Consider the following 27,780-nt stretch of genomic DNA (forward strand, 5'->3'; position numbering starts at 1 on the left):
CCTATATTTGTCTCAACGACGTGGGGAAACTTATTGTGAGTGTAAACAGCTCTTTTTAAAAAAAAGTAAAATTGAAACAAAAAAAATTCATTTCAAAGATCGTATTGCTATCCGATATACAGTGAAATAAGATAAAGTTCCAACATTGTTACTTTACAACAATATGCTACATGCTATTTAGCATATTTGGAAGCAAGCAATCACAAAGGGACTCATGTCTTGCTAACAGGGTAAATGACTCATGTCACTACTGCAGAGAATAAATTCCAGGACGATTTACAAAACTACTTTTTAGATTATTCAGGCCAGAGACCTATTACATATTTTCAACAGCTGCAAGCGTAAGTCTTGTAAAAACAGATCACTGGACTATTCAGGGCAAAAACAAATAAACTGTAACAGCAGCTTAAACTTTATTTAAACTTTAATTCGACATTTGGCACAGTAACAAACACGGAAAGAATAAAGTACCAAAATACAAAACTCATGGCATATACGTTTCATCAAATATATTCCCTATTTAGTGAAAGACATTTGTACAATACATTGGCAGGATCATACAGTGCAGTCCAACTCTCCTATATATTGAGTGGTCTTATATAAAATACTGTATGTACAGGAGAGTACTCAGGGCCATCTTTAGGATTTATGGGGCCCTACGCAGTATGATTAAACTGGTGCCTCTATGCCCGATGGCAGCCTGAGCTCGCAGCCCGGGGGCAGGGGGGGGGGAGGAGGAAGGACAAGGCAGCAAAGGATAATGAGACGCCCGGCCCGCCTCACAGTGACGGAGAGTCAGAGTTCCCTGTAGAGACCCCTGTACCTTCTCCCTCACATAGAATGGACATGCAGAAGGTACCTAATTAAATGCACTAAAGTTGGGAATAAAAAATGTCAGTCACAGGTTTTTTGATATGCCCTGAAGTTTGTCAGACATTTATTTGCAAAAACTTCGTAGTGAGGGTGAGTCAGCTGTCTTGCTGAATATAACATTAAATATTATGGAATACATGATGCAGCTCTTCTCTGTTTTACATTTTCTTAATCAGTATTTCTAAGCTGATTTTATATTTTAAATGTACTCTCAAGCCTTCATAAAGTAATCATTCCAGATTACTACATATTTAACTCACTGAAACAAAGACATTATTTTAAATTAATCAGTCACAGAAGTTTAGTGTGTTCATTACAATGTTCATTGCTATTAGAAAAAGAGAACACTGAATTTACTTTGTGTGATCTCCATAACAATAGACGTTTATGAAATTTCACCATCTTTAAAAAATATGTTTCTAAAGAATTTAGGCATAACAAATGATTTTATATCTTACTAAGGTACTGATTTTGCTGGAGGGTTTTCTTAAAACTAGTTAGGGTGACCAGATGTACCAATTTTATAGGGACAGTCCCGATTTTGGGGGTCTTTTTCTTATATAGGCTCCTATTACCCCCCACCCCGTCCCGATTTTTTCACACTTGCTGTCTGGTCACCCTAAAACTAGTTCATCAGATAGCCAGAAGTAAGGAAAGGGAAACTCTTTGTCCAGCTATCTGGAAGGAAAGGGGTGTTGTCCCTTTAAGGGCTTTCTTCCATGGAGGGTGGAGGGAGAGGGGATGAAGGGAGAAAGGAATGGACAGAAAGGACAGGAAAACTTTGGAAGCAAGTTTTTTTTAGGTTTCAGAGTAGCAGCCGTGTTAGTCTGTATTCGCAAAAAGAAAAGGAGTACTTGTGGCACCTTAGAGACTAACAAATTTATTTGAGCATAAGCTTTCGTGAGCTACAGCTCACTTCATCGGATGCATTCAGTGGAAAATACAGAGGGGAGATTTATATACATACACAGAGAACATGAAACAATGGGTTTTATCATTCACACTGTAAGGAGAGTGATCACTTAAGATGAGCTATTACCAGCAGGAAGGTGCGGGGGGGGAGGAGGAGGAAATCTTTTATGGTGATAATCAAGGTGGGCCATTTCCAGCAGTTAACAAGAATGTCTGAGGAACAGGGAGGTGGGGTGGGGGGGAGAAATAACATGGGGAAATAGTTTTACTGTGTAATGACCCATCTACTCCCAATCTCTATTCAAGCCTAAGTTAATTTTATCCAGTTTGCAAATTAATTCCAATTCAGCAGTCTCTCGTTGGAGTCTGTTTCTGAAGTTTTTTTGTTGAAGGATAGCCACTCTCAGGTCTGTAATCGAGTGACCGGAGAAACTGAAGTGTTCTCCGACTGGTTTTTGAATGTTATAATTCTTGACCTCTGATTTGTGTCCATTTATTCTTTACCACTTGAATGGCTCTTTAACAGTTTCAATGTTGTGCTAAAAAGAAAAGGAGTACTTGTGAATAGATTTCCACTCCATATGGCTAAATTCAGTGCCTTGCATAATAGGTTTCAGAGCAGCAGCCCTGTTAGTCTGTATTCGCAAAAAAGAATACACAAGTACTCCTTTTCTTTTTTGCGAATACAGACTAACAGGGCTGCTACTCTGAAAGAATGTTGTGCTAATAGGTCTGACAGGCTGGAAGGCTTTTTCACATTTAACTACTAGATCTCCTCCCGAGGGAGACTCACCAGGCTGCAGCAGCCAGCTGTGGGAGCCTGCCTGAAGGGTCAGAACAGGGATAGGAAAGCAAGGAGGGTGGACATTAAGACCCAGTGGTTCCCCAAATTTTCAGGTGCTCTACACAGATGCATATGCCTAAGGACGGTCCTGAGAGTACTGCACCATATCACTGAAATAGAAAATAGCCCAAAACACTAATAATCCAAAATTGATAGCAGTATAAATACCCAAGACTAAAAATGGATAGTTTCAAATCCACTGCAAGAGACCAAGCTCCAAGTTGGTAAAATACAGGCACCCAGGTGGTAAAGTTAGACCTGCTATTGTAGTCATAGGATAGCAGTATACAGCCATCAGTGTTACTGTGAACAGATCCCCTAAACTCAGGACAAACCTATACCATGGGTCAAACTCTGCAGGTCATGCTCTGGGCCTGATCTAATTCCCAATGAAGTCAAGGAGAGCCCTTAGTCAGGACTAAAATTCCCACTAGGCTAATTCCTAACTGGTGTTGAGTCCCATTTGAGTTCAGTGGGTGCTGCAGAAACTCAGTCTAGCAGGATTTTACCAGCTGAAGCCCTGATCAGGCAAAGAACTTAATAAGCATGTGTATCTTTCAGTACATGAGTAATCTCATTGATTTCAGTAGGACTAACGCATGCTTAAATTAAGTACATGCTTAAGTACCTTGCTGAATTGGTACCTAAGTGCTTTTGGTACCTGAGTGTAGGCTTAGTAATGGCTGCAGGATTCAGCCCCATGGTTACACAGCATAAGAGGCAGTACAAAGAGCCTCTTTGAAAATCTAGCTGTGTTGACACCTGTTATGCCAAACACTCTGACTCAATAACATAAGGAAGGATATTAGCTGACTTGATTGTCTAACAAAGTTCTTAGCTTTGAAAGAAGCCCCTCAGCTGGTGATAATAAATAATTCCCATTAGCCTTTAAAAACATGTAGAGGATCATTGTAAAAGGTCAGATTCTTTCAAGTGGTGCAGTGGATTTCTTTTGTTATACAGGTAAGCTCTATGTGAAGTAGTATCATCATCACTAAAATAAGATAACAAAAAAGGCCAAATGCTGGTCCCAATGAAAACTCCCAGTTTCCTTCAGGGGGAATCAGGTTTGGTCTTTCACTTTAAGACTTCCTGGGGAATTTGCAGATAGATATAAAAGTAGTGCATTAAAGATAATGATGCTGAAATACAGGAGTTTAAAGCCCACCTAGCTATCTAACTGCTGGTGCTCCCAGGGTAGTTTCAAGCTCAAGCTAGAGCTCTTGTGCTGGCATAGGCTCAGGGAGTAGCACTTGGGTGGGAGACAAGTAAAGGCGCTCAAAGTGAATATGGATCACAATATCCTACACCACTAAGGCTTGGTTCACGACTGAATCTAGTAGGCCAAATTTTCTGTCAGCATCACGGCTGCTTTTTAAACAGTAAAACTTTGTGCTTGTGGCTCAATATGCAAATCTAGCAGGATGGAGAATTTTCGATAATTGCTGTTATTGAACTATGAATAGTTCTGGTCATAGTCTTCTGGTAAATAGAAGTCCTGAAGACAAATTTGATCAGTGAATAATCATATGATTGTTCTTCTCATAGACTCCACAGTCACATCCTTAATAACATGGCAATAATATTATGGCTATTAGGGTCATTTTTTTTACCAATATGTGCTATTTATGTTGATATTTTAATATGAGTGGCTTCCTTTTATGGCTATTTAAACCTGGTGGTGTCAATTTAGTGTATATAAATAGTAGCTATTGAAAAAATCATTAGTAAAAATGGTTTCAGAGTAGCAGCCATGTTAGTCTGTATTCGCAAAAAAGAAAAGGAGTACTTGTGGCAGATGAAGTGAACTGTAGCTCACGAAAGCTTATGCTCAAATAAATTTGTTAGTCTCTAAGGTGCCACAAGTACTTCTTTTCTTTATTAGTAAAAATCTAATTCTGGTAGCTTCTAATCAAGATAGCCTCAAATGAAATAACTGTGTTTGCTATAAAAAGCACTATTCTCATTGTTAGAGTAAACTCATCAGGTTTGTCAAACCATTCATAATTAGTGGTGCACTATATTCGAATCTAGAAAATAGAAACATATGTTTCTATCTCAAAAACAAGACAACATTGCTAAGTTACTGGCTACAGAATATGATTGAATTTAGCTTTACAGCTGTAGCCTAGCATAGGTGTTATCCATGATTCACGTTGCTATTTCATCTGGAGCAGCTGTGCAGTTTTTCTTCGATGTCAGGGTTTCTCATTTGTGGGCGTTTCAATCTTTATTCCTCAGAAGAACTGAAATGGGAAGAAAAACAGAATGTAATACAATAGGAGTTTCTGTAAGGTCTGGGGCTATTTTCTGCAGCCACATTAGGAGAGCAGGATCCAAGAAGCAAAAATTCAACTCCTCACATTCCTTCTAAATTACGTCAGAACAACCCAATATTGGACTGTTAAGAAGGTGCCCCTCCAGTAGTACCCACCATTACAGATAAGCAAGGAATCTCTTAAGCTGTTTAAGGAAAACATTGTTTGATGGCATTCTGCCTGGCAAGGAATCACTTATCAACAGTTCGCAAAAAGAAAAGCAGTACTTGTGGCACCTTAGAGACTAATCAACAGTTGTGATTGTAAAAGCTATACTTCTATTGTTTTGCCTTTATGGTCCCTACTTCTCTATTGTTCAGCTGTATGGTCTCCGTCTGGTTCTTTGATTGTTTCTGTCTGTTCCATAACTAATTTTGAAAGATTTAAATCAACCAAGGTGATAGGGTATGATTGGTTACAGAATTATTTTGCAATATGTTAGGATTGGTCAAAGAATTATTATGTAATATTTTAGTAAAATGATTGGTTAAGCTAAGCAGGTTAAGCTAAGCAGGACTCAAATTTCACTATATAAACTAGGGTCAAAGAAGGAGAGCAGCAGTGGAGAAAGAAGAAGAAGAAGAAGGAAAGAGCTGAAAGAAGAAAGAACTACTCACCCCACAAGACACACCTTAAAATCAGAGTTGCTAAGAATCCTCTGCATGACCATAACATGTGGCAAGCAACCAGAACCCAGACGTAACCGACCTTGTGTGGCCAATAGGGAAAGTCTGCCTGTGTGATCACGACTGGTGAGCATAGCATTGTATGCTTAGCACAGGCGCTGAATTTCCAATGTGCCGGGTGGGGTATGTGCTCGACCCCCAGCTCTGCAACAGACCCTTCCCCCAAGTCCCCACCCTGCCTCTTCCTGCCCCTGGAACACCTCTGAGCACACCACATCCTCGCTCCTCCCCCTTTCCCCACCAGAGTCTCTGGCACACCGTGAAACTGCTGATTGCGGTGGGAGGGAGGCACTGGGGGAGGGTGTTCATGTGAGGGCTGCTAGTGATCATTTTTTCCCTGTGGGTGCTCCAGCCCTGGAGTCGGTGATTAGCATGTGTGTTTTGCTTGGTAATTAATAAATAGAGGATAAGGATATTTCCGTATAAGATTCTTTCACTGGTAAAAAGATCCTGCAAACCTGTAGAAGAATATGCCTTGAGCTCATGGAAGGGTAAGGGTTGGTATTTAAATGGACCAGATTACGCCAAGCCCTAGGAAGTGGGTAAGGGTAGGTGCCTTTCGCCTGGAATCCTAGGAACTGGGAAACAATGGGTGCACTGGAGTCTGTGCATTACATTTTGGCTGAGTAAAAATGGCAAGATTGGACCCTAGTCAGTACTAAGAGATAGTATTGTTTAGCAATATTAGCACCTCTTACTGTTGCCAGTTCTAATAGACTACAACCTTAGCTTCTGCCATATTCACATATGTCTTGAAGGAAAAGGGAAAAGCACGCTGTTTTTACCTTGTAGGTTGAAAGGGTCAGATGAATGATATTCCTAATCCCAAATTTCCATCCTAACCCAGGTAGCCGAAGAGCAGCATTCTGCACTCAGCCAAGCCACGGTAGTAAATTTGTTGGGAGTGAACAGTTTTTGAGTATGCCAGGGGTGCAGCACTGTCTGGTATCATCATGATAAAGCATAAGATTTGGAAAGGATAGTAGTGGAGGGAGTCTCAGAAATGCCAGAGACTTGCATACAGATGTTGCCATTAAAAAAAGTCAACATTGGACCACAATCACCACACAGTCAGTATTTCCCTTTGCTTAGAATGGAAAATAACAGCAGTATCTCACAGACAGTTGTGTGTCACCTGTTGGTAAACATTGACTTTTAATGGCAACCACTGTATATACATGTGCCTAGACTCCCTAATCTCATTGTTAGTACATGGGCCTACTTTTTGGGCATGTTGCCGTATGAAAGCAAATAGAAGTAGCTGAAGTCCTATTTATTTCTCATTGCCACTAGGGCGGGTTGGTGGGGGTGATGAGGGGAGCTTGGCTGCCAGTGGAGTCGGTGCCTATGGTGGACCGCAGGAAATAACTCCACAGGCCGCAAGTTTGAGACCCCTCACTAGGCTATATTTATTGGGGTCATCTTTAACATAACAGGGCCTTGAATTAGTTGGAGTCTGTACGTATTACTAGAATACACATAATTATTGATAACAACAGGCTGCTAAAAGACACCTGAACAACATTATGAAAACCTACAATACTGTTATGTCACGGGTCAGCAGGTGGTCCTCTTACACATAGTCTTCCCAGTTCTTTTTCTTAACAATAAGCAAATGTTCAGCTTTGGGAAGACATGCTGTGTTGCTATAAGTTTTTGTTGTAAAGAGTGGTGGTCTTGAGAGAAGGAGCTTTGTGAGCTGCAGGCGAGTTTGGTCTCTGCTTTGGTCTCTGATTAGAGTCCATATTTGAGGTAGAGTAGCTTTCTAGTAACCAGACATCGATGCAACACTCAAAGAGAGATATAATGTGGCCTAATGGACAGGACACCAGACTAGGACTCAAGAAATCTGGGTTCTAGCTGTAGCTCTGGTTACCGTAGGAAACTTCATCTTTCTGTGTCTCATTTTCCCATCTGAAAAAAGGGATAATGATACTCCTTTGTAAAGTGCTTTGAGATCTTTGATGGGAAGAGCTATGCAAGAGCTAGGTGTTGTTATTATTCCCAGAAGAAGGAATTGCCCTGCATGCTCCTTGACTGCCTCAATTCAGGACTGGTGTGTGTAAATAAAGCATATTAGAATATACTCAGACTCCAAGTCACTGATTTCTCCTCCACTGGGAAGCTGTTCTGCAAAGCCTCAGACCATCAGCTAACTCAGCAGAGGGGCACCATTGGATAGGTGGAGGATAGGATGGGGGGAAGGGGTACCAACACTACCTTGAAGTGCTTCACAACATTTCTGCACTGTGGGCTAGTAAGAGCTTTGTGTGTAAAGTCCTTTCCAGAAAAAAATTTTCTCAGGGAACATTCTCAAAGCAGAGTGTCAGGAGTAAGGCAGATGACCCCCATTAACCTCAAAAAGAGCCAAGTAGCTAAGTCAATCCTCTCTGCGTATCTCTTTGAAAATGACCCTCTATTGTTTGAGGGTAGCTTACAAAAGCATGACAAGAATCACCCGAAAACAATCCAGTGGCCTGATTCAAAGCCCTCTGACATCGATGAAAAGATTTCTTTTTCTATCAGTGGGCTTTGGATCAGGTCCAGTTTGATGACTGCTTTAGCTAGATCTGCATTCCAGGCTAAAAGGAAAACACATACATGAGATTCCAGCACAGCTTTAGAATTACATACTTACTTCTCTCCATTTGTGGAGATGTTATTATCAACAAATGGGATTTCTTCTCTCTCTGTCTTCCCCAGTACAAGGTGATGCTTTTCCATATTTATGACACACTAAAATAATAATAAATACAAACGTAAGAGGGGAAATAAAAAACCCATAATGATCCTCTCCACAATAGTAAAAGAACAAGAGGGTACACACAAGAGGAATCCTACCTTTAGAGATTTCAAGGTCTGGAGCCCAAGGGAAAAGTTTTTCTCATTGTCTTCTGTTTTAAAAAAAAAAAAAAAATCAGATTCTGAATTAACAATGGTCTATTGTATTCTTTGCAAATATCTCCACTTTTTATGGAAAGACATTCAGCTAAATACAGATCAGTTACTAAAGGGAAAGAATGAGCCCAGAGGAATCAGAAGTAGACTACAGAGCTTTTCACCTCTGACCCAAAGAGGGTAGTGACTGAAAGTCATTACTGCCTGATCAGGTCCTGGTATGAAATGAGTTTGGTGACTTCCATCCAATTCCTAGTGATCAGATTTTCACAATACAAAATAATCATCTTTTTTGGCAGTTCCAACAGAGGCGCCAAGGATAGAATACGCCATGGAGACTAAACTATTTCCAGGTCAGGGACAAGATATGTTATTGGCAGGGAAGTACAGGGAGTCTTACATGCTGATGCCTTTATGATACCTGCTCTGTGGATAAACAGACAGACATGCGCTGTTGATCCAGCAATAAATTCATTTTAAAATAATAAGAGAAAAAATACTTTCATTCTTATATTAAAGATCTCTATTTTTAAAATGGTCAAACAGCTTCACATTTGTTGTTGATGAGCACAAATGAACACACTACCTACTTCATAGCACACTGAAATAGATATGGGATCAGCTTATATCATATCTACAGCACTAGAAAGATACTGCCCAACCACTTACCTGTGACAACTGCAGAACTGTCCACATGGATAGTTCCCACTGTAACAGCTAAATGTTCTATCTGGCCAATCACTTTCATATTGCGCGGTAATGAAATCTTCTCACCTTCAGTCTTGTATGTTTTGATCTGCTCCTTTAACCTGTACATTGAAATCAGCAACTGTATTTAACAGTGGCTGCTCAGCTGAGATGGCAGTAAAACTGTATTATTTGAGCTCTCAGTTCATTCCTATTAAGTGATTATCATCTAAAGCTTCTTTATTAGTAACCTATCTGTGATGATACTGTATCCTGACCTGATCCTACTCCTGTTTAAGTCAATGACAAAAGTCCCACTGGTTTCAATGGGGCGGGATCAAGCCCAAAATGAAGAAATTATTTTGGGTTGTATTTCACAGCTTTTTTTTTCTGAAGAAACCTGTTCCTTAGAGTTCTCTCTCATTTCCCCAGGACAGAGGAATCTGTTAATCCAAAGCTGTCTTCTAGTAACAACGTTCCAAAGTCAGCACCGGTATGCTGCTCTGCTTTAATTCAAGGCAGTTGAACCACTACCACTACATCATCATTTGGCCAAAAATTTCTCCAGACTATCTTACAGCTGGGAGAGTGTATGTGATTTTTGTTCATTAGGAGATGATGAGGGATTACTTCACTGGAAGTGGTAACATATAAATAAAATATCCAGCAGAAGAGGAAAGGCTTGTCAATGATGTATTATATTTCAACAAGGTATTTTCCCTAGCTCACTACATTCCATAGACTATTCTGATAACATGTATGGATTATTTAGGGGCATTTTTTCACATTTTATATTGAACTGAAATTAAGTAGAAATTCAAACACAAAGCGATAATTCCTGCCTGGGATAATCCAGATTCATTTTTGATTGTTCTAAGGTGGTTTTCCCCCCTACAAATCTGCTTTGCAAGAGCAGTCATCCCTAGAGGAACCAACCCTGAACAAGGCACTTTGAGGCTGGGTCCATTAAAAGAGCCATTTTCCTGTCCCAGAGAACTGTCTTGCCGAGCGAAGGACCAACAAGTTTCAATTTCTTAATTCTGTTGATTTCCATTTTTTTGTAAATGTTTCCATGTGTTCTGGTTTACCAGGCACATTAAAGATAGTGAAGTGGAATACTTTCCCCCTAGTTTCCTTTTACATCTAAACTGAATAGAATGGCAAAACTCCTTTAGCTGATTTCATTACCATTTAACATTCTGATTAATCAATCTTCAATTTCTCTGGTCACTCGATTACAGACCTAAAAGTGGCAATACTTCAACAAAAAAACTTCAAAAACAGACTCCAATGAGAGATTGTTGAATTGGAATTAATTTGCAAACTGGATACAATTAACTTAGGCTTGAATAGAGACTGGGAGTGGATGGGTCATTACACAAAGTAAAACTATTTCCCCATGTTTATTCCTCCCCCCCTCCCCCCCCCCCCGTTCCTCAGATGTTCTTGTCAACTGCTGGAAATGGCCCACCTTGATCATCACTACAAAAGGTTCCACCCCCGCCCATCTCCTGCTGGTAATAGCTCACCTTAAGTGATCTCTCTGGTTACAGTGTGTATGGTAACACCCATTGTTTCATGTTCTCTGTGTATATAAATCTCCCCACTGTATTTTCCACTGAATGCATCCGATGAAGTGAGCTGTAGCTCACGAAAGCTTATGCTCAAATAAATTTGTTAGTCTCTAAGGTGCCACAAGTCCTCCTTTTCTTTTTGTGATTAATTATTGTGATTGCTCAGAGTGAATCAGGTGATTACCAATAATATTTCTACCAAATGCACATGACTGAGCATCACAAAGTGATGACCTCACCATCTAAATTGAAAATCCACTCAGGAGAAGTATAAACACAATATTAGGAAATCCTGTTTTCCACCAGCACTCACATGATATTAAGTAGCACTCTGCATGGCTGCACCAGGAATTATTAGACAATGGGGCAAATTCATCTCCAAAGGGACTCTCTTCAAAGAAGGCTATTGTCTAATTTCTATAATTAATTATGAGATGATGTGTTGTATTTAGATCTGCATTTATTAATTTATTTCTGTCTGGGCTGTCTTATAGGAGGTATAGGTGTTCAGGTATACTGAGTGCAGTATAAAAGCCTAGACAGACAGACAGAGCTTATAGTAAAATATAGGGCAAAGATGCCTTGGGTCTTGCCCCTGATGCCAACAGATATCTCAGCTGGGGATGCAAAGCTTTTTTATGGAGCTGGCAAGTGTGTGTCTTCTCTGCTATCTTAGTGTGTAGACATCATTGCCTGGCTGAGTTATGACCAAATGATTCATCATCAGATGGAGAATAATGTAGCTAAAAGAACAGGAATTCAGGCTCACAGACCCATGATACACAAAAAGATCATACAGCCTGAGCCTCCCAAGAGGTGCCAGGCACCCTAAACTCCCATTGACTTCATTGGGGAGGAAGGGGGATTGGTATTTTGCAGCACCAGGACCAAAGAGCCTGATTTTCAGAGAAGCTGAGCACATACAGCTCCTATAGACTTCAGTTGGAGTTCTGGGGAACCAGCAGTTCTGAAAATCTGGCCCATGGGATGCAGAAGGCTCCCTGAGCTGTTTCATTGTCCCTCTAAGAAGGTAACGGCCAGAGGGGGACATTGAAATTTGCTGTTTAATATTCAATATTAAGGGTTCGTTATATACAAAAAAGTAGCTCAATTTATTTGCCAGGAATTCCATGTTTCTCTGTGATGTTAGGTAAAATCACCGGCCTAGATCCTCTGCTGCACCCAGTCTCTAATGGGAACAGCGAAGCAGGTGGGGAAAGGCATCAGGGAGCCACTTGTCGCTCCTTGATCTTCAGACTGGCTTTATGCTGACCCTGGAAATGTTTAGAGCAGACTGGGTGCTGTTGTAAACTCCATGAGCTGGAAAGAATGCCCGAGGAGCTGTCTGCCAGTAGAGGACAGGAGTGCAGTACTCTGGCCACACTCCCTCCATTCCCCTTCCTGTTCCTTAAATACCACCTATTTTGAGGGCTGTAAAGAAGGAAGTTGGTAGGAGCCAGCTATGCTGGATCTACATCCACAGGTGAGATGCAGCTGGTTTCTGCCCCCTTTGTGCCACTAGAGCAGTACACAGGAAGCTGAAAAGAAGGCAAGATCTGGCCCCTTTTGTCCCTTAGTCAGGGCCAGATTAACTTCAGTAGGGTTGCACATTTGTAACCAAGGGATGTATGTGGCCTGCAGCAAAGGAGAGAACAATTACTTGGGGGCAGGCACATGGATTTTTGCCTTTTCTAAACTGCTTTTGTTTGCAAGTCAGAACCAGACTCAGTTAGAAAAAGCAGAGCAGTGGATGGAGCACGCCACACAGACAGAACCTCGGGACAAGATGGATGCATGGTGACAGCTCCTTGAGGGCATGTAATGAATGTGTTCATGTATGTTCAGTCAGACAGAAAATCGGCCTGAAAGCAAGCTTGAAAAGCCATAACCAGCAAAAGGAGGTATTTAAATGATGATAAAGTGGGATCCTTCTTATCCTCTCTGCAGAGCGAGCCCATTAATATCCCTCACTGCCAGGCATGGAGGATTTATTAGAAGATCACTTCAGGCTAATTAAATTGATCTCTTACCTAAGATGTAAGGAAAGTATTTAGGGTGGCACAAGGCGCAAGTGTAAAAGGATGGAAAAAAAGAAAGGGAGAATTCAGTGTGATTATCAAGAACATTCTGATGGTGAGATCTCTTAGGCAGTGAAGGAGTCAGGAGTCCAGTGGGTGTAGTCCTTTCCGGGGACCTTTAAAACCAGGCTGCTCAAAGTAACACTAGACACTGTACTATAAGCACCTTCTTGTACTGGCAGAGAAATGGATGAGATCTCTTAATACGTATTTTCAATCTCCGATTTCAATGGCTGCATGAACTACAAAAGCCTATATTCAATAATCCTAATTTTTTCAGTGTCGATCCATGTATCATCTAAGTCATTTTGAAGTAACCTGTGCTGCTGCATTCTGCTGCAGCGCGAGAGCATGGGTGGGTGCCAGAACTGAATGGGTGCAAGGTCTGATTTAAACTAACAAAAGCTATTGTATTAATCACTTGGCAGGACAACCTCCAGATATCTCATGTCCCTGCAAACATAAACTGAAATGGCCCGAAAGGCTGGCCGAGAGAAAGAATGGTCTTTTGGTCAAAGCGCTAGCAAGAAACTCAGGTCCAGGTTCAAGCTTTTAGCTCTGCCTTAGGTTTCCTGCGTGACCTGAAGACCTCTGTGCCTCAGTTCCTCATCTGTAAAATGGGGTTAATAATACTCTATTTATTTATTTATTTTTAGACTAACTCCTTCAGGGAAGGGATCATTTCTTACTGTGTGTGTCAGTACAACACCTGGCACAGTGGGGTCTGGATCTCAATTGGTGCCTTGAGGTGCTACTGTATTGGGCCCTATATCAGGAAATTCAAAATTCAAGCAGTCACTGCCTCCCTATATTTATTTAAATACCAGGTATATTTAAATAAACATAGGGAGGCAGTGACTGCTTTAATTTTGAATTTCCTGATATAGAGCCCAATACTATACATTGCTGTAAGTCTGTACTCTAATATTTAAATGCATTTCCTCTCTCTTTGATGGGGAGGGGTTTTAACACTGAAGCCAACAGGAAGTTTCCCATTGACTTCAGTAGGAGCAGAAATTGGCCCATATATTGACCTAAGTCAGCTCGTTAGACTTTCTTTTTGACGGCTGGGACTGTTTTTTCTAAGGGGATTGAAAATAGTACAAGAATCAAGTCTGACACGTAAATGGACAAGAACAGACACATAGGGTGCCATTCTGGTCTGGTGTGTAAAGGCTCACTGTGGAGAGATGCTGAGCATTGTCAACTTCCATTGGCTTCACTGGGAGTCGAGAATTCTTCTCTCCTCTCAGGAGTGCTCAGCATCTTCCAGGACTGAGCCCTAAATGCATAATCATCACTTGTCAGTGTCAGATGCATGTGCTTTACTTCCTTGTTCATAGCAGGTGCAGCCATTAAAGACTATTGTGCAAATAAATAACAGACTTTACGGAAAATGGGCATTACTTACCTAGTGGTGTGTGCGTAGGGAACAATTACAATTGTTTGCATAATCATGGTAAACTGATCTCGAAACCTCAGTGTTGCTGGGGGGAAATATCAACACCAATGGCTTTACCCTGCTCCATTGAAGTCAATGGGAGTTTTGCCATACATTATTGTAAGTCAGTCTTCTAATATTGTTAAACATATTTCCTTTCTTTTTGGTGGGGAGAAATTTAGCCACTGATGTCAGTGGGCACAAGAACAGGCCCCTAAATACCATTTCAGAAATTCTGAAAGCTTTCCTCGTTTGTACAGAAGCAATGATACCATGTATGAGTACTCAACATGCTACCTCGTACCGTGCATTAGGTTTAAACAGGCCACTTACCCCAGCCTATCCAAACATGTAGACGATATGAGATTATACTGACAACTGGTGTCAATCACAGCATTCAAGTCCTTTCCAGCACACTGCAAGGAGAAAACAAGAGCGTTTGAAAGGAACAACAGAATGTAAGAAAGAAATCCAATGTTAGTTGCATCTGTGCTAAGGTCCATGTACATAGAACTCAGCACTCCTACAGCACCTGCTATGTCACCACTGAGGTTTCAGTGTTCCAGCACTTTCTTTTCTATTTCCCTCAGCCTCTCAACTGTGGCTTAGTGCACATGAGGATTTCAGACTAATGTTTAAATGAAACTCCTCTACAGAAAAATGAAAATGTAGGGTTGGATCCTGTGAGGTGCTGAGCACCTGCAAATTCCATTGAACCTTTATCTGTAGCTATTGGGCCAATCAGATATCTAAAAAAATAGTCCTTATTGTGGTGTCCTGGGATTGCCCTTTCCCCAAAGGTCTCAGATTCCATTCCTTGGCTGGCATAGCTTCTCAATAGAGAGTGATAAAGTCATTGTGCTGACTGGAGGCCACATGCTGGCAATCAAAACTTCTCTATCCCCTTCAAAAGTTACAGGCCTGGTTCCTCAGCTGATGCTAATCAATGTCACTATACGGACTTCAGTGGAGCTACGCTACAGCATCTGAGGATCTGGACATATATACAGCACTGAGCATTCTGTTGGCTCTATAAATAAGCATCTTCTGCTAGATCCAATATTAGGAGATGGCAGGAAGTGGGAGCCTTATGGAAAGAGATGGGACCTGAGGGGACTAAGATACAGGGGACGCTGAGGGTAGGGGGGGTTTAATCACAAAACAAAATTATCCCAACTTTTAAAATAAACATACTCCAGATCTGCTATCCTATATGCTCCAATGTCAAAGGGAATGGCAGTCAGGACATTCCCTGGAGCATTCCCACACAGACAGACCCATGCCTGCCTAGAGAGGAAGGCTTTAGAGTTTGACACACACAGTTCTACCACACTCAGGCTGCCTTCGCTGAAGGGAAATTAGTGGTGGTGGTGATGATGATTGATGATGATGATGGAAAGATTAATGTACTGGGCATCTCAGGAGCACAGGAACTCCAAAGTCCCAGGAGACTTATGTTTGGCTCACCCAGCATAACAGCTGTGTTTTTAAGTCTACTGGAGCCTTTGCTTTGCAGAACTGCTATTATATCCATCATATGAGAGAGAGTTAGCTGGAAAGTAACAATGCATTTTTTCAGGGCTGTCGACATTGTCCATTTCCTTGTATGAAGGAAAACAGACAGCTGTCAAAAATAATATCCCATCAGCAAAAACATTGGATGTCATAACACTAACCCAGGAATACAAGGAGCCTAGTTGTACCTTTATTATATGGGTGGGTTCAATTCCTCCTGCACTGCTGATAAAAGGATTTAGGAAAAGCTAGCGAAGACATGGAGGAAGCATTACCTGACAGCACACTAATATTAAGTCTTCTTCCTCCTTTTCCTTTGGGTTGTCTGGCTTGGTTTGATTCAGCTTATTGGTCTGTGCTGAGATGTCATTCTTTGGAGTCCATGTCCCTCGGTTGTTTCGTAATTTTGATAAATTTGTCTCCATTAAGCGTCTTTGCAAAATGTTATGTGGTTGCTTTAAAACAAAACAAAAAATAATATAATTATAAAATTATAATACTACTGTTGGGCTCCATTGGTCTGTGATTTGAGTCTCAACAAGTCTTTTATATAGACAGCAAAGGCTAAATAACCTACCTGACTTCAGCTACATTCAATAGGAATTCCTAGTATAAATGTATTAGCCAAGGGAAAACTCCATGACATCAAAATAGTATTTGGAGAGCATTATTTCCCCTTCCAAGAGGATAGCCAAGTTGAAGGCATGATATTAACATTGGAATCAGAACAGACTTCAGAAAGACTTAAGAAGATATATTTGATTCTTCAACTATCTGGAAGTTTAACTGATAATAATTTGGCCTTTGACTAAGTGCCTTGTTTAATATGCAGAGGACTATGTGACCTACTGAGTGAATGCAGAGGCCTTTCATCTCGTGACTCAAATCGGGTGAAGGTCACTTATGAAATGAATTTCATTTCTAATGCCTGCCTTCTGAAATTGTTTTGCATGAATTATCACAGAATCAAGCGGCTGATTTGGGTGTGCTATACAACCACTGAAAGGTGAAATTGGATAAGGCACAATTGTAGAAAGACGACTACACAAATACTGTCTATGTTCATATATGACAGGTTTCAGAGTAGCAGCCGTGTTGGTCTGTATTCGCAAAAATAAAAGGAGGACTTGTGGCACCTTAGAGACTAACAAATTTATTTCAAATTTATGTTCATATATGGTTTGACTCTTTGGATCAGAATTTGGTCTGACTTAAATCTTGGTCATATGGCTCTTTTCCCTTCACTCTTCAGGTCATCCTTCACGCTGTTCCTCACCTCTCCACATTCTTCAAACAGCTTCCCACTTCCTGTGCAACAAGCACCCCATCTCTCCCCTAAATCCTTCCTGATAGCACACTGCTTTCCAATTGGCCAGGGGATGATTCATCTCTAAACTTCTGTGACTGGATGTAATTAGTCCATGCCCCTGCCAATAGAAGGTTGCTCCCACTACATTTTTCTAATGAGCTTCATCTCATCACAAGTGATACCTTCAGACCTTCTCAGACCTGAACTTTTGCCTATAAGTTGGGCCTATTTATTTGCCTGCATATGGTATATTTGCAAAAGGTGAATATGACAGTGAGGCACCTAACTCCAATGGAATTTCATTTCAATCTGGGTGCCTAACTCCCTTAGCTGCCTTTGAAAATCTCAGCCTGTATTTTTTTGAATTAGTTTGCAAACTCTTTCCAGTGAAGACCCTGTGTTTTAACATGTTCAGTGAAGCATGTTAAATAATAATAAATGTTACAAGAGACTAATGTAACATGGCCTACAGAAAGTCAGATGACATGAAAACACTCTTCCTAAAACAAATATATTGTTGGTATTTCAGTTTCTGTTGGGAGCCATAACATTTACAGAAGAAGTGAAACTATATTAAATGGATAAGAATAAGGTAGACATGGTAAAATACTTGCTATCATTGAAACATGTCATCTCCTTTTTTCATGCCCTCAGCTTGGCTATCCTCTTGGCAGGGGAAATATTTTTGTATTGAAAGGAAAATAAAATTTCTTAATCTGTGGCTGATGTTTTGTTTGACTGGCACTCATAATGGTATGTTCTGTATAATGAGATAACATACTTGATTCTGCACCCAGCAGTCAGTAACAATGAAAGATTAGAATTCTAATTATGCTGCCTACATTATCCTCCAAAAAGTCATGGGGTCAATTCTGCCACCCTTATTTGTGGTGAAAACTTATTCCCAGTGAAATAAATGGGACTAATTTCACAGCAGGGTATTACTTAACGTAAGTATAGGTGGGAGAACTTGTTAAACGTTTTTAATTGTATGGATATCCCACACTGTGGCATGAAGAAATCACTTAAGAGTCCTCCCATTTAAGGCAGAATCATTAAGTATGAACCATTAGGTATGTGATCACAATGAAAGCAATTGAAATAGAGTCAGCTGCACAATACACCATTCTCTAAATAGAACGAGCAGAAAAACCCAATTGTGTTAGGGCTTCCTACAGGCAGAGGGGCAGGTGGTTTGAAGAGGATTGCATGCTCTCATATCTTTTAATTTTTCCTGTAGTACAAGCATGTATTTTTACAAGCACTGAATCTGCACTTAAAATTCACCAAAGATGAGGATTAGATGGCTTATGTTACAGGTCCTGGGATAGGGAACCTTTCACCTGTAGGCCCTCAGCTCACATCCAGCCCCGATCAGCAGTGACTAGGAATGGTAGGAGTTTCCAAACCTTCAAAGTTCAGTGTTAGTCTGGACACTTTCCCAAACCATCAGCTCCCAAACTACACAATCAATTCCCTGTGAAAGAAGTTACTAGAGAATCAAGGGTGGGTTGGGCCTATGCAGATTGTTGCCAACTTGCCTGAGAACCTCTCATTAGATTTCCAGTGTAACAGTTCAGTGCACATGTAACAAGCTCCACCATGGGTCACAGAGCTTAGACCTCAGGTCTCTCATGCTAAAATCATGAACTTTAACTGCTTGAACTAAAAAACTAAGCTTCCCAACAGGCAGCTCTACCATACTTATTAATCTTTATATGGATCAGCCACTTAAGAGACAAAGACTACGCTATGGTAATGTGGGTCACAAGTGCAATCAGAAACATCTTTTATCAATGCTAGTTCCTCTGAAATCTGAGGAAAATGCTACCTTCAGTAGGACAAGCATAGCTTGTATGTTCCAGTACATATGTTGTTATCTAACAAGTTGAGAAAGCTCCCTTCGGCATCATTCTGCCCAAGGCTATTACTAATTGATTTGTTTCAACTTTGATTTTCCTTGACTTCCATGTGCAATAGTCAGAGAGATGTATCACATGCTGGAAACAGACACTGAAAATCAAATAACTGTTGCACAGATCCTGCTGAAAAATGGGAGCCAGACCATTTAAGGAAAGAAAAAGAGGAAAGATCTTTTCAAGCAGAGTTATCATATTCGGTGGTGTCCTCTCTTCACTGCATCTTGGCTGTGCATCCAGTAAAATGTTGAAAACAACTTAACACAAAGAAGCAGTTTATTCCGTTTTAGATGCATCTCTCCTGCCATCATACTGAACTACACAGAGTTCTTCTGAAGAGTAACCATTACACAGCATTCAGTAAGTGAAACAAATAGGTTGTTATTTTGGTGTGGTCTGGGACTGTAGTGATTTTCCTAAAGTAACACCAGTGAGCTTTTTCGTTTTGCAGCACCAACCAAAAGCCACAAGAAACCAAAACAAGATGTGGGGTAGATCTGGGTCCTATTTTATCTCATTTCCCAAAGTTCAAAACTGGCTCCAGTTTTGGCCTGTCTCTAATTTATATCCAAAATAGATGTAATTTAGTCACCTGCATTTTTCGCAGGCCCTCCCTAGTGGTTTGGCAGTATAACAGGAAAACCCACAAAACAATTTAATTCAGGATACTGAAAAGAGGATCACAATGGAGAGTCTAAGGTCTGCCTATTCCTAGATTGAACTTGTTTGTCCTACTTATGTCAATTGTGCCTAGATACTACAGCAAAGGGTTTTTGAGAGCTAGACAGAGTTCTTCCTATGTGGCAAGCAACTTCTCTTTTCCAGCAAACCACTCATCAAACCCTCACTTCTCATACAGCTCACCCAAGAGTAGGTTTTCCCTGTCCCTCATTTTCTGTTATCGCCTATCTTCCACTTTCTCTCATCCCCATGGTCCATTGTTATTTCTTGTGTTATCTGTCTGATTTTGATTGTAAGCTCCTGGGAGTAGAGATCTTATATTTTTATTTTTCTATGAGGTGCCAGGAACACACCTAAGGTAGTAGGATAGTAATAATACAGAATCCCTCTTTCAGCCATCTTTGAAACCTGAGTGTACATGCCTAAAGAACTTGATACTGTGGTATTGGTTACTGTTGTTGTTTTTAAAGCTTTAAAGAGTCAGATGGCACTGGAAAGCTGCAATTAGACAGTGTCATCTCCATGGAAATGGATAGAACAAAAATTACTAGAGCAGTTAAAAAAGCTGTTTTTATTTTTCTAATCTCAAAAACATCCTGTTGCATGTCAGACCTGGGATGTTAAGCTATAGCTGAATAGTACAGCTGGCCCCCACATATGGTTAATATGCCCAGCTAACCAGCAAAAAATAACAAGAATGCACAAGCTGTATTTTTGTGCTAACATTGGACATTTATGTAGCTAATAAGACTATCCAGAGCAGTATAATAGTAACGCTTTAAAAATAAGAGCTTTGGAAGGGCTGGAAACCCTCATGCTTCGGGGCATAAACCAACATCTTAGCTGATGGGGGATTAGGAAGAAACTGGCCTTGGGAGTAGGATATCCCATAGAAGCATACAACATGGCTTCTTGTACCTTCTTGTAAAGCAGCTGGTACTAGCCACTGTCAGAGGGTGAACTGGACTAGATAGACCACAGCTCTGATCCAGTATGGCAAGTCCTATGCTCCTATTGTCAAGCTACACTACCAAAAACAAAACAAAACAAAACATTTTCTGATTTGAAAAATAAGTGCATATCTAATGCTTGTACAGAATAAAAATAAGACTGCATTTGTGTAAGGTTGGCACATGAATCAAAATAGTCTGCTACAGCAAGTGTCTTTCAAAGTCATTGGGCCAGATCCTCAGCTGATGTGAACTGGTATAGCTCGATTCAAGCCAATGAAGCTATGCCAATTTACACCACAGAAGAGTCTGTTCCAGCACAGTAACAGAAACAAGAAGCTGATATTATGGCTTTCTAGATGTTTTTAATGAGGACCATTATCTGTCATGTCTCTGAAGCATCCAGCTGCCATCTTTGAGAGACCCCATTTTGAGCATTATAATGGCTGAAATTGCATTGAATACAGCGTGGTGAGGCTGGAAAAACTACTCAGGAATGAGGTGGGTATTTTAAATGGGTGATGAAACTGTGAACATGTGAAGTTTGGATTGATTCCATGAGTTCCCATTCCAATTTTGCGCCTAATGTATGAAAATCTGCAAAAACGTCAGCCTAGGTACAGTGGCCTGTTACTTCCCATCCTCCTGCCAAAAAAAATACTGCACCATGGAGTTTGTGGCTGGCAAAGAAACAAGGCCAAGCAGCCCCTCAGGCACATCATGCACAAGGTGCTAATTTGGGAGCTCCTCCCAGTCCCTTTCAGAGTTGGATGGTTCCAGTATATGCTGAACTGAGGAAGGACGAACCACACATGACAGATGTTAGTCATTTGCAGTGTTGTAATCATGTTGGTCCCAGGATATGAGAAAGAGAAGGTGAGTGATGCAATAATGTTGTATGGTTTCAGAGTAGGAGCTGTGTTAGTCTGTATTCGCAAAAAGAAAAGGAGTACTTGTGGCACCTTAGAGACTAACGAATTTATTTGAGCATAAGCTTTCATGAGCTCACAAATAAATTTTTTAATCTCTAAGGTGCCACAAGTACTCCTTTTCTTTTTGCGAATATCTTGTATGGGATCAACATCTTCAGGTCCTGAAGAAGAGCTCTGTGGAGCTCAAAAGCTTGTCTCTTTTGCCAACAGAATTTGGTCCTATAAAAGATATTACCACACCCACCTCATCTAAGTGCTCAGATACATTTGTGAAGAGAGCTGTATAAGAACCTGAATAGAATAGAATAGAACAGACTCCTCTCCAGCAGCCCACCATGTAGCCACACACACACACACACACACACACAGTGATTCCCTGATCTAACTGCTCTCCCCCACTCCCCATGCTCTCCCTCCATGGACATGTCCAGTCCCCTTTCTCCAATCCAGGCCAGGAAGGCACTGAGCTCCTACAAAATTGAGCTCAGAAGTAATTATGTGACCTATCGCTTCTCAAGGGAGTGAACTACCAGCAGGTGCAGCCATTGGGACTCCTTCTCCGGGGAGGGAGGAGAGACAGTCAGTTTCTATTTGTGTTCTTAGCTCGTTTGCTCTCCCCTTCCTAGGTACACCAAGAGCGGCTGATCTTCTTCCATTCTCATGCTGTAATGTAACATGGAGATGTGTCCTCAAGTGCAGGGCTAACTCCTTCAAGAGTCATGACAGGAGGGAGTGCAGGAAGGGTTGTTTACCATCTTAGGGCAATATGGTGACAATATAGAAACTTTGGGACAAGGCTCCCTCCATTTCAGAGTTAATATGGTTAGCACTCTGCCTAGCGATTTTCTTTAAATTAACATATACTTCCAGAATGTAATTACAAATTATTCCACATCAATTCTATGGCATTTTGATTTTTTTCCCTCTGAAAAATACTTACCTTTAATCATATGGGGTGTTTCACTGGAGAAGTTTCTATGGGCCTGCTCTTGAGAAGTCCTCTATACCAGTGCTACTCAAAGTGGTGGTCTGCAGACGGGTGCCGGTCCGCGAGCCATTGGCTACCGGTCTCCGCGCACATTAGGAAAAAAAATTGCGAGTCCCCCGCATCAGATAGCTTGAGAAGCACTGCTCTATACTACACTGGCCACTACAACCTTCCAGCCAAGCCAAAGAGAAATGTACCAGCAAGTGCTCAATATTTCTCAGAATTAGGCCCTCAACAGAGAGGAAGGATGGTCTTGTGGTATAGCACAAGACAGGGATGGCAGGACATCTGGGTTTAATTCCTGGCTTTGCCACAGGCTGCCTGTGTGACCAAGGCATTTAATGTCTCAGTTCTGCTTCTGTCAAATGGAGATGATAGCACTTCCTGTGTCTGTCTTGTCCCTTTAGAATGTAAGCCTCTTAGGGCAGAGACAGTGTCTAGCACAATGACACCTAGCTCGGGCCTAAAAACTACGGTAAAATACGTGATCAGATGGAGGTACTTAAGCCAGCCCTTCTTGGAAATATCACAAAGTAGGTCACCTTTCTCCTCCCTCCCGAGAATTTGCTAACAAGTCACAGACAGCCTCCAGTGTACATGCATTGCCTAACTATTAACCACTAAGCAGAACAGATAAAGCTCTGGTTTCAGAGTAGCAGCCGTGTTAGTCTATATTCGCAAAAAGAAAAGGAGTACTTGTGGCACCTTAGAGACTAACAAATTTATTAGAGCATAAGCTTTCGTGAGCTACAGCTCACTTCATCGGATGCATTAGATAAAGCTCTGTCATTCATAGTTCTGACTCTGTACAACCCTGAGTACCATTGTTTCTGCTTGTTCAAAGTATCAGCCAAGCAGTCAAAGAGTGATTGAGTGCCTAGGTAACTGAAGGAAGGAAAGTTTATTAAAGAAGAAGAAAATAAAAATATGACCAAATAACTATAAAATGAATTTGCTTAATGTCATCTTTTGTCAGGTAGGTGAAGCTGCAACAGAATAGAACTGAGAAATAAACAAAGAAACCAAAACCCCCAACCTTTGGATCCAAACATTCATATAAAACAAACAGCAGGAAAATTACAAACAAGGCTCTAAATGTGACGCTTCAGCCTCTATAGTATTTTATGCAACACAAACATCCCCGCTCACATTTCTGGCCTGCCTTTCACATCTCGATCTCCAGAGAGCATCCAATCAAGCAAGCAGTTCTACCAAACAAAAGGCCCAGTTGTCCCCTCAATTCACACTGGGTTTGGGGGACATGCAGATGCTAGTTCAACAGCACAATCTTCATTTACTGTAATCCTGGGGCGGGGAGCACAGCAGGGAATGGGCTCTGTGGATTGCAAAGGGGCCAGCCAGGGAGGGAAGGTGAATAGCTATAATAATTTTATTAAGATAATGTTGAAGTAAAAAGAAAACGGTACAGAGTTTAAGCATAGAAGTTTCTGGTTATCAGGGAATAAGGTACAGATTATCAAGGGGTGCGAAATTCGGTTTAGGAACGGGTGGCGTAAGGAATACATAATCTGCAATCTCCCCGATTGGGGGTAAAAGTTTAACTGGTCAAAGTACAGACATTGAGATATGGGGGTATGTTGTCCATATAATGGCTATGTTCAGGTGTGGAGTATAATGAGTGGATACAATGATGAGGATAGATCTACCCTCATTTGGTGGGATTTAATGTTCAGTGAGTTTATGGTTCCAGTTCATATGGTCCAATGGAAAAAGTCTCTCAGTCCCTTTCCCATAGTTGATGCACGATGTTGTACCAGCTCACACCTCCTGGTACTGTCGGTGGCTGGTGATGTGTTCGATGTAGATGTCCGTGGACCATCGGATGGTGTCCAAGACCATGAGGCGCCGGATGAACCATGCGTAGCGTCGACTGATCTCACAGATCCGCAGCACACGCTTGTTGCAGGGGTCCCAAGCACCAATCAGGGCATCCATCTGCAACTTTGCTCCCAGGGTGTCGGCCAGGGGGGCATGTTTTTCCAGCTTACGAGCTCAGGCTTTGTGGAAGGCCAAGGTCCTGTTCTCGAAGAAGACTGTGATGTCGATGAGGATGATCTTTTTCTGGGCCTCGTCAGTGACTACCATGTCAGGTTGCAACTGGCTATCAGTACCGGGGATGGCACAGTTCACAGCGACCTCCCACAGGTGCAGTGTGATGGCTTTCACCAGGCGGTTCTGGATGGCGTTGTGGCACAGCTGCCAGGCTCTGGAGTGGGGCTTGCAGCTGCACAGGATGTGGGGCGGGGTCTCGTTGGAGTAGCCGCACTTCCTGCAACGCTTGTCTCAGTTCCTGTGGCAGACGGCTCTGTTGAGCGGGACGCAGTTGAGCCGGGCGCGGGGGATGAACCGCCAGTCGGCAAAACGGGTGAAGCCGCCCCCAGCGAGGAAGTGGTTGCTGGCATCCCACTTGCTGGTCAGTTTGAAGGCTTTACCCTGGTCCGGTTTACGCTTCAGGATTTCCATGTACAGTGAGCGGATGGCTGCCTTCAGGGTCCTCTCCAGCATGCCCCTGGCGCTCGGGGTGACGATGGTGTTGTCGTCGGACCTGATCTGCGGCACCCGGACTCCCAGCTCCTGGTGCTCCTCGCACCACTCCCAGCGGCAGCCGATGCGCTTCCCCAGGCAACGCGTGGCATTGCGAGCGTGGAACCACAGTGAAGCGATGTTGTGCTCATCCCATCCGAATTCACCATCCAGAGAACCGCTCAGGAATCTGGCGGTGTCTTGGTTGGAGGGGGCTCTGCCGATCCGCTTCTTTGTTGCGTCATGGAGGGCGTTTGCTACAATGTTCCTTACCACGGCATTGGGACACGTCAGCAGGTGGAAGGCATGGGTGATCACCACGATGTCACACAGGTCGCCCATGCGGGGGACATTGGCACCGCCATGCCTGTGGGCAATATAGACCAGCTCGTTGCTGGCTCTCTGGGGAAGGAACAGCCACTTCTTCATCAGCTGCTGGACAATCTTGTCTGCCTTGTTGAGGGGTACCTTCGCCACGGCGGATCCCCTTAGGACGAACGAGATGTGGGGGATCAGGAAGGTGTTCAGGGCGTTTATCTCCTGCCAAGGTGCTAGCAGGGAGGCGTCGATATTGGCGGCATCCTGCAAGATCTCCTGGATAGTGTCCTCATGTCTGCTGGAGACGGAAACCCGTCAGCATGCTGAGGTGCTTGTAAGCCTGCCCCTCTGCCAGGGGGATGATGGGCTCGCCCTGGATCTGGAACCCTGTCGTCTGCACCGAGTCCCTTTTGCTACTGTTGATGTGGAGAGTTGTGCACTTCTTTGCATTGAAGCGGAGCCCCATCCAATCGGCAGCTCGACTGGTGGCATCTAGCATACGTTGGAGGTTCTCTGGGTCGTCCGCGGTCAGGACCAGGTCATCCACGTAAGCCAGGATGCTCACCCTCTCACCGTGGAGGTTGAAGCCATCTGTGCCATTGGAGGTCACTTGTAGCAACGGCTCCATGGCAAGGTTTACTACAGGAAAATCAAACCACACACACACACACACACACACACACACACACACACACACACTCTGTGCTTGGGGACAACAGATCAGAAGTCTCAGGCTACAGTTCTGGAGGGAATCATGCTCCCGTGGGGGACAGGATGCCGTGTGAAGCCCTGGATCTGTACGCAGATAGCCTTGGCTACTGATGCATAAGTCTGAACACCCTGACTATTTCTGGGGATGAAGAAACCCCTATCCCAGATGAAACAATTGAGAGGTAATTCTGCAAAAACAAAAATCTCCAGAGTGCACTGCCCCCTATGCAGGACAGAGAAAGGCCTGCTGGAAGGAATATGGCCCAGGGCTTAGCTCTGATGAGGTGCCAGAGGAATCAATGTACGTTTTTATTTCTTCACTTTTCTCCTCCCAATTTCCCCAACTGTATTTGGCTTCTAACTGCCCTTTATAGCCCTCTCACTTCTATATGTGGCCCCTCATGGAATCAATCCCCTTGGGGATAGCTACTGAATCTATTCCCTTTTAATGCCATAATGCAGGTCTCCCTTTACCAATCCCCTTCCATACACAGAAGCCCACTGTTGTTGAGTGCTGCTGGTATATGTATTTGGAACTAAACGAGGCCCCTCCAGAACGTACATTTGTGCTCTCTTTGCCTCCAACTCCTCCTCCTGCTCTACCCGTGCCTCCCCTTAGACAGCCCCTTTGTGCTCTTTGACACGGTCATCTTCACACCTTCCCCCCTTCCGCTTGGACTCAACTACCTTTTCTCTGCATCAAACCCTGTCCCCTCTTCTTCAAATGCTCTTCTCCCTCACAGCCTTTCAAGGACAGCGTCTGCAAGACTCCATGCTTTCTTCATCACTGCAAGCCTGTACCATCAGCTAGTGTATCATCTTGATCTGAACTGTTTTGCCCGTGATTGAACTAGATTGCACTCTCCTGGAGACAAGGCCTGTGTCACTTTGTATCCTTTCACAGGATTTAGCATACTGAAGCACTTGACAAATAATAGTAAGGATCAGGGAAATATTTTTAGTGCTGTTCTATCCCTGAGGCTAGAGTAGGAAAAAGCTAGAGAACTTAATTATAGAAATTTCCCCCCTTGCCCAGCATCTTATTTACTCAACAGGGGCCAAATTACTCAAGAGGTGCTTCTCCCCTGGCCCAGCCCAGCCAGAGCTGCTGCAGCTAGGGAGAGGCGCCTCTCACCCAGTCCCAAGCTGCTCCGTCGAGAGAGGGCTGAGGGGAGTCCTTTCTCCCTGCTGCAGCCCCAGGGAAGCCTACCCCCCAAACCCTTCATCCCCAATCCAACCCTAGGGCCCATACCCCCAGCCAGAGCCCTCATGCCCCTGTATGCCAACCCTGTGCTCCAGCCCTAAGCCCCCTCCTGCACCATGAACCTTTCATCCCCATCGACACCCCGCAGCCCTCACCCCAACCCTCTGCCCCAGCCCTGAGCCCCCTCCCATACCCTAAACCCCTCAACCCCAGCCCCACTCCAGAGCCCTAACCCCCCCGCACCTCAGCCCTCTGCCCAAGGCCTGAACCCCTCCCTTCACCCTGATCCCCTCATCCCCGGCCTCACCCCAGAGCCTTCACCTCTAACTAGAGCCCGCATCGAACCCTCTGTCCCAGCCCTGAACCCCCTCCCGCACCCTAAACCCCTCATCCCCAGC

The 27,780-nt window shown here is 42.8% G+C and overlaps 1 protein-coding gene across 2 annotated transcripts in view; it reads right to left on the reverse strand.

Moving 5' to 3' along the window:
• Window positions 1-389: 389 nt before the first annotated feature.
• NRIP3 (nuclear receptor interacting protein 3) overlaps window positions 390-27,780 on the reverse strand; it is a 33,941-nt gene continuing 6,550 nt past the window's right edge. The window contains exons 2-7 of one of the 2 annotated variants that reach the window (XM_038406176.2): window positions 16,102-16,281; window positions 14,645-14,727; window positions 9,201-9,340; window positions 8,475-8,527; window positions 8,272-8,369; window positions 390-4,875 (exon numbers count right to left, since the gene is read on the reverse strand). In XM_038406176.2, the coding sequence (XP_038262104.1) occupies window positions 4,860-4,875; window positions 8,272-8,369; window positions 8,475-8,527; window positions 9,201-9,340; window positions 14,645-14,727; window positions 16,102-16,281 (570 nt within the window). In that variant the 3' untranslated portion in view covers window positions 390-4,859. Of the gene's footprint in view, window positions 4,876-8,271; window positions 8,370-8,474; window positions 8,531-9,200; window positions 9,341-14,644; window positions 14,728-16,101; window positions 16,282-27,780 lie in introns of both variants that reach the window. The other variant, XM_043516824.1, reaches the window with a different exon arrangement.

The sequence above is a fragment of the Dermochelys coriacea genome, chromosome 6, assembly GCF_009764565.3.
Source record: "Dermochelys coriacea isolate rDerCor1 chromosome 6, rDerCor1.pri.v4, whole genome shotgun sequence".
Taxonomy (NCBI): domain Eukaryota; kingdom Metazoa; phylum Chordata; order Testudines; family Dermochelyidae; genus Dermochelys; species Dermochelys coriacea.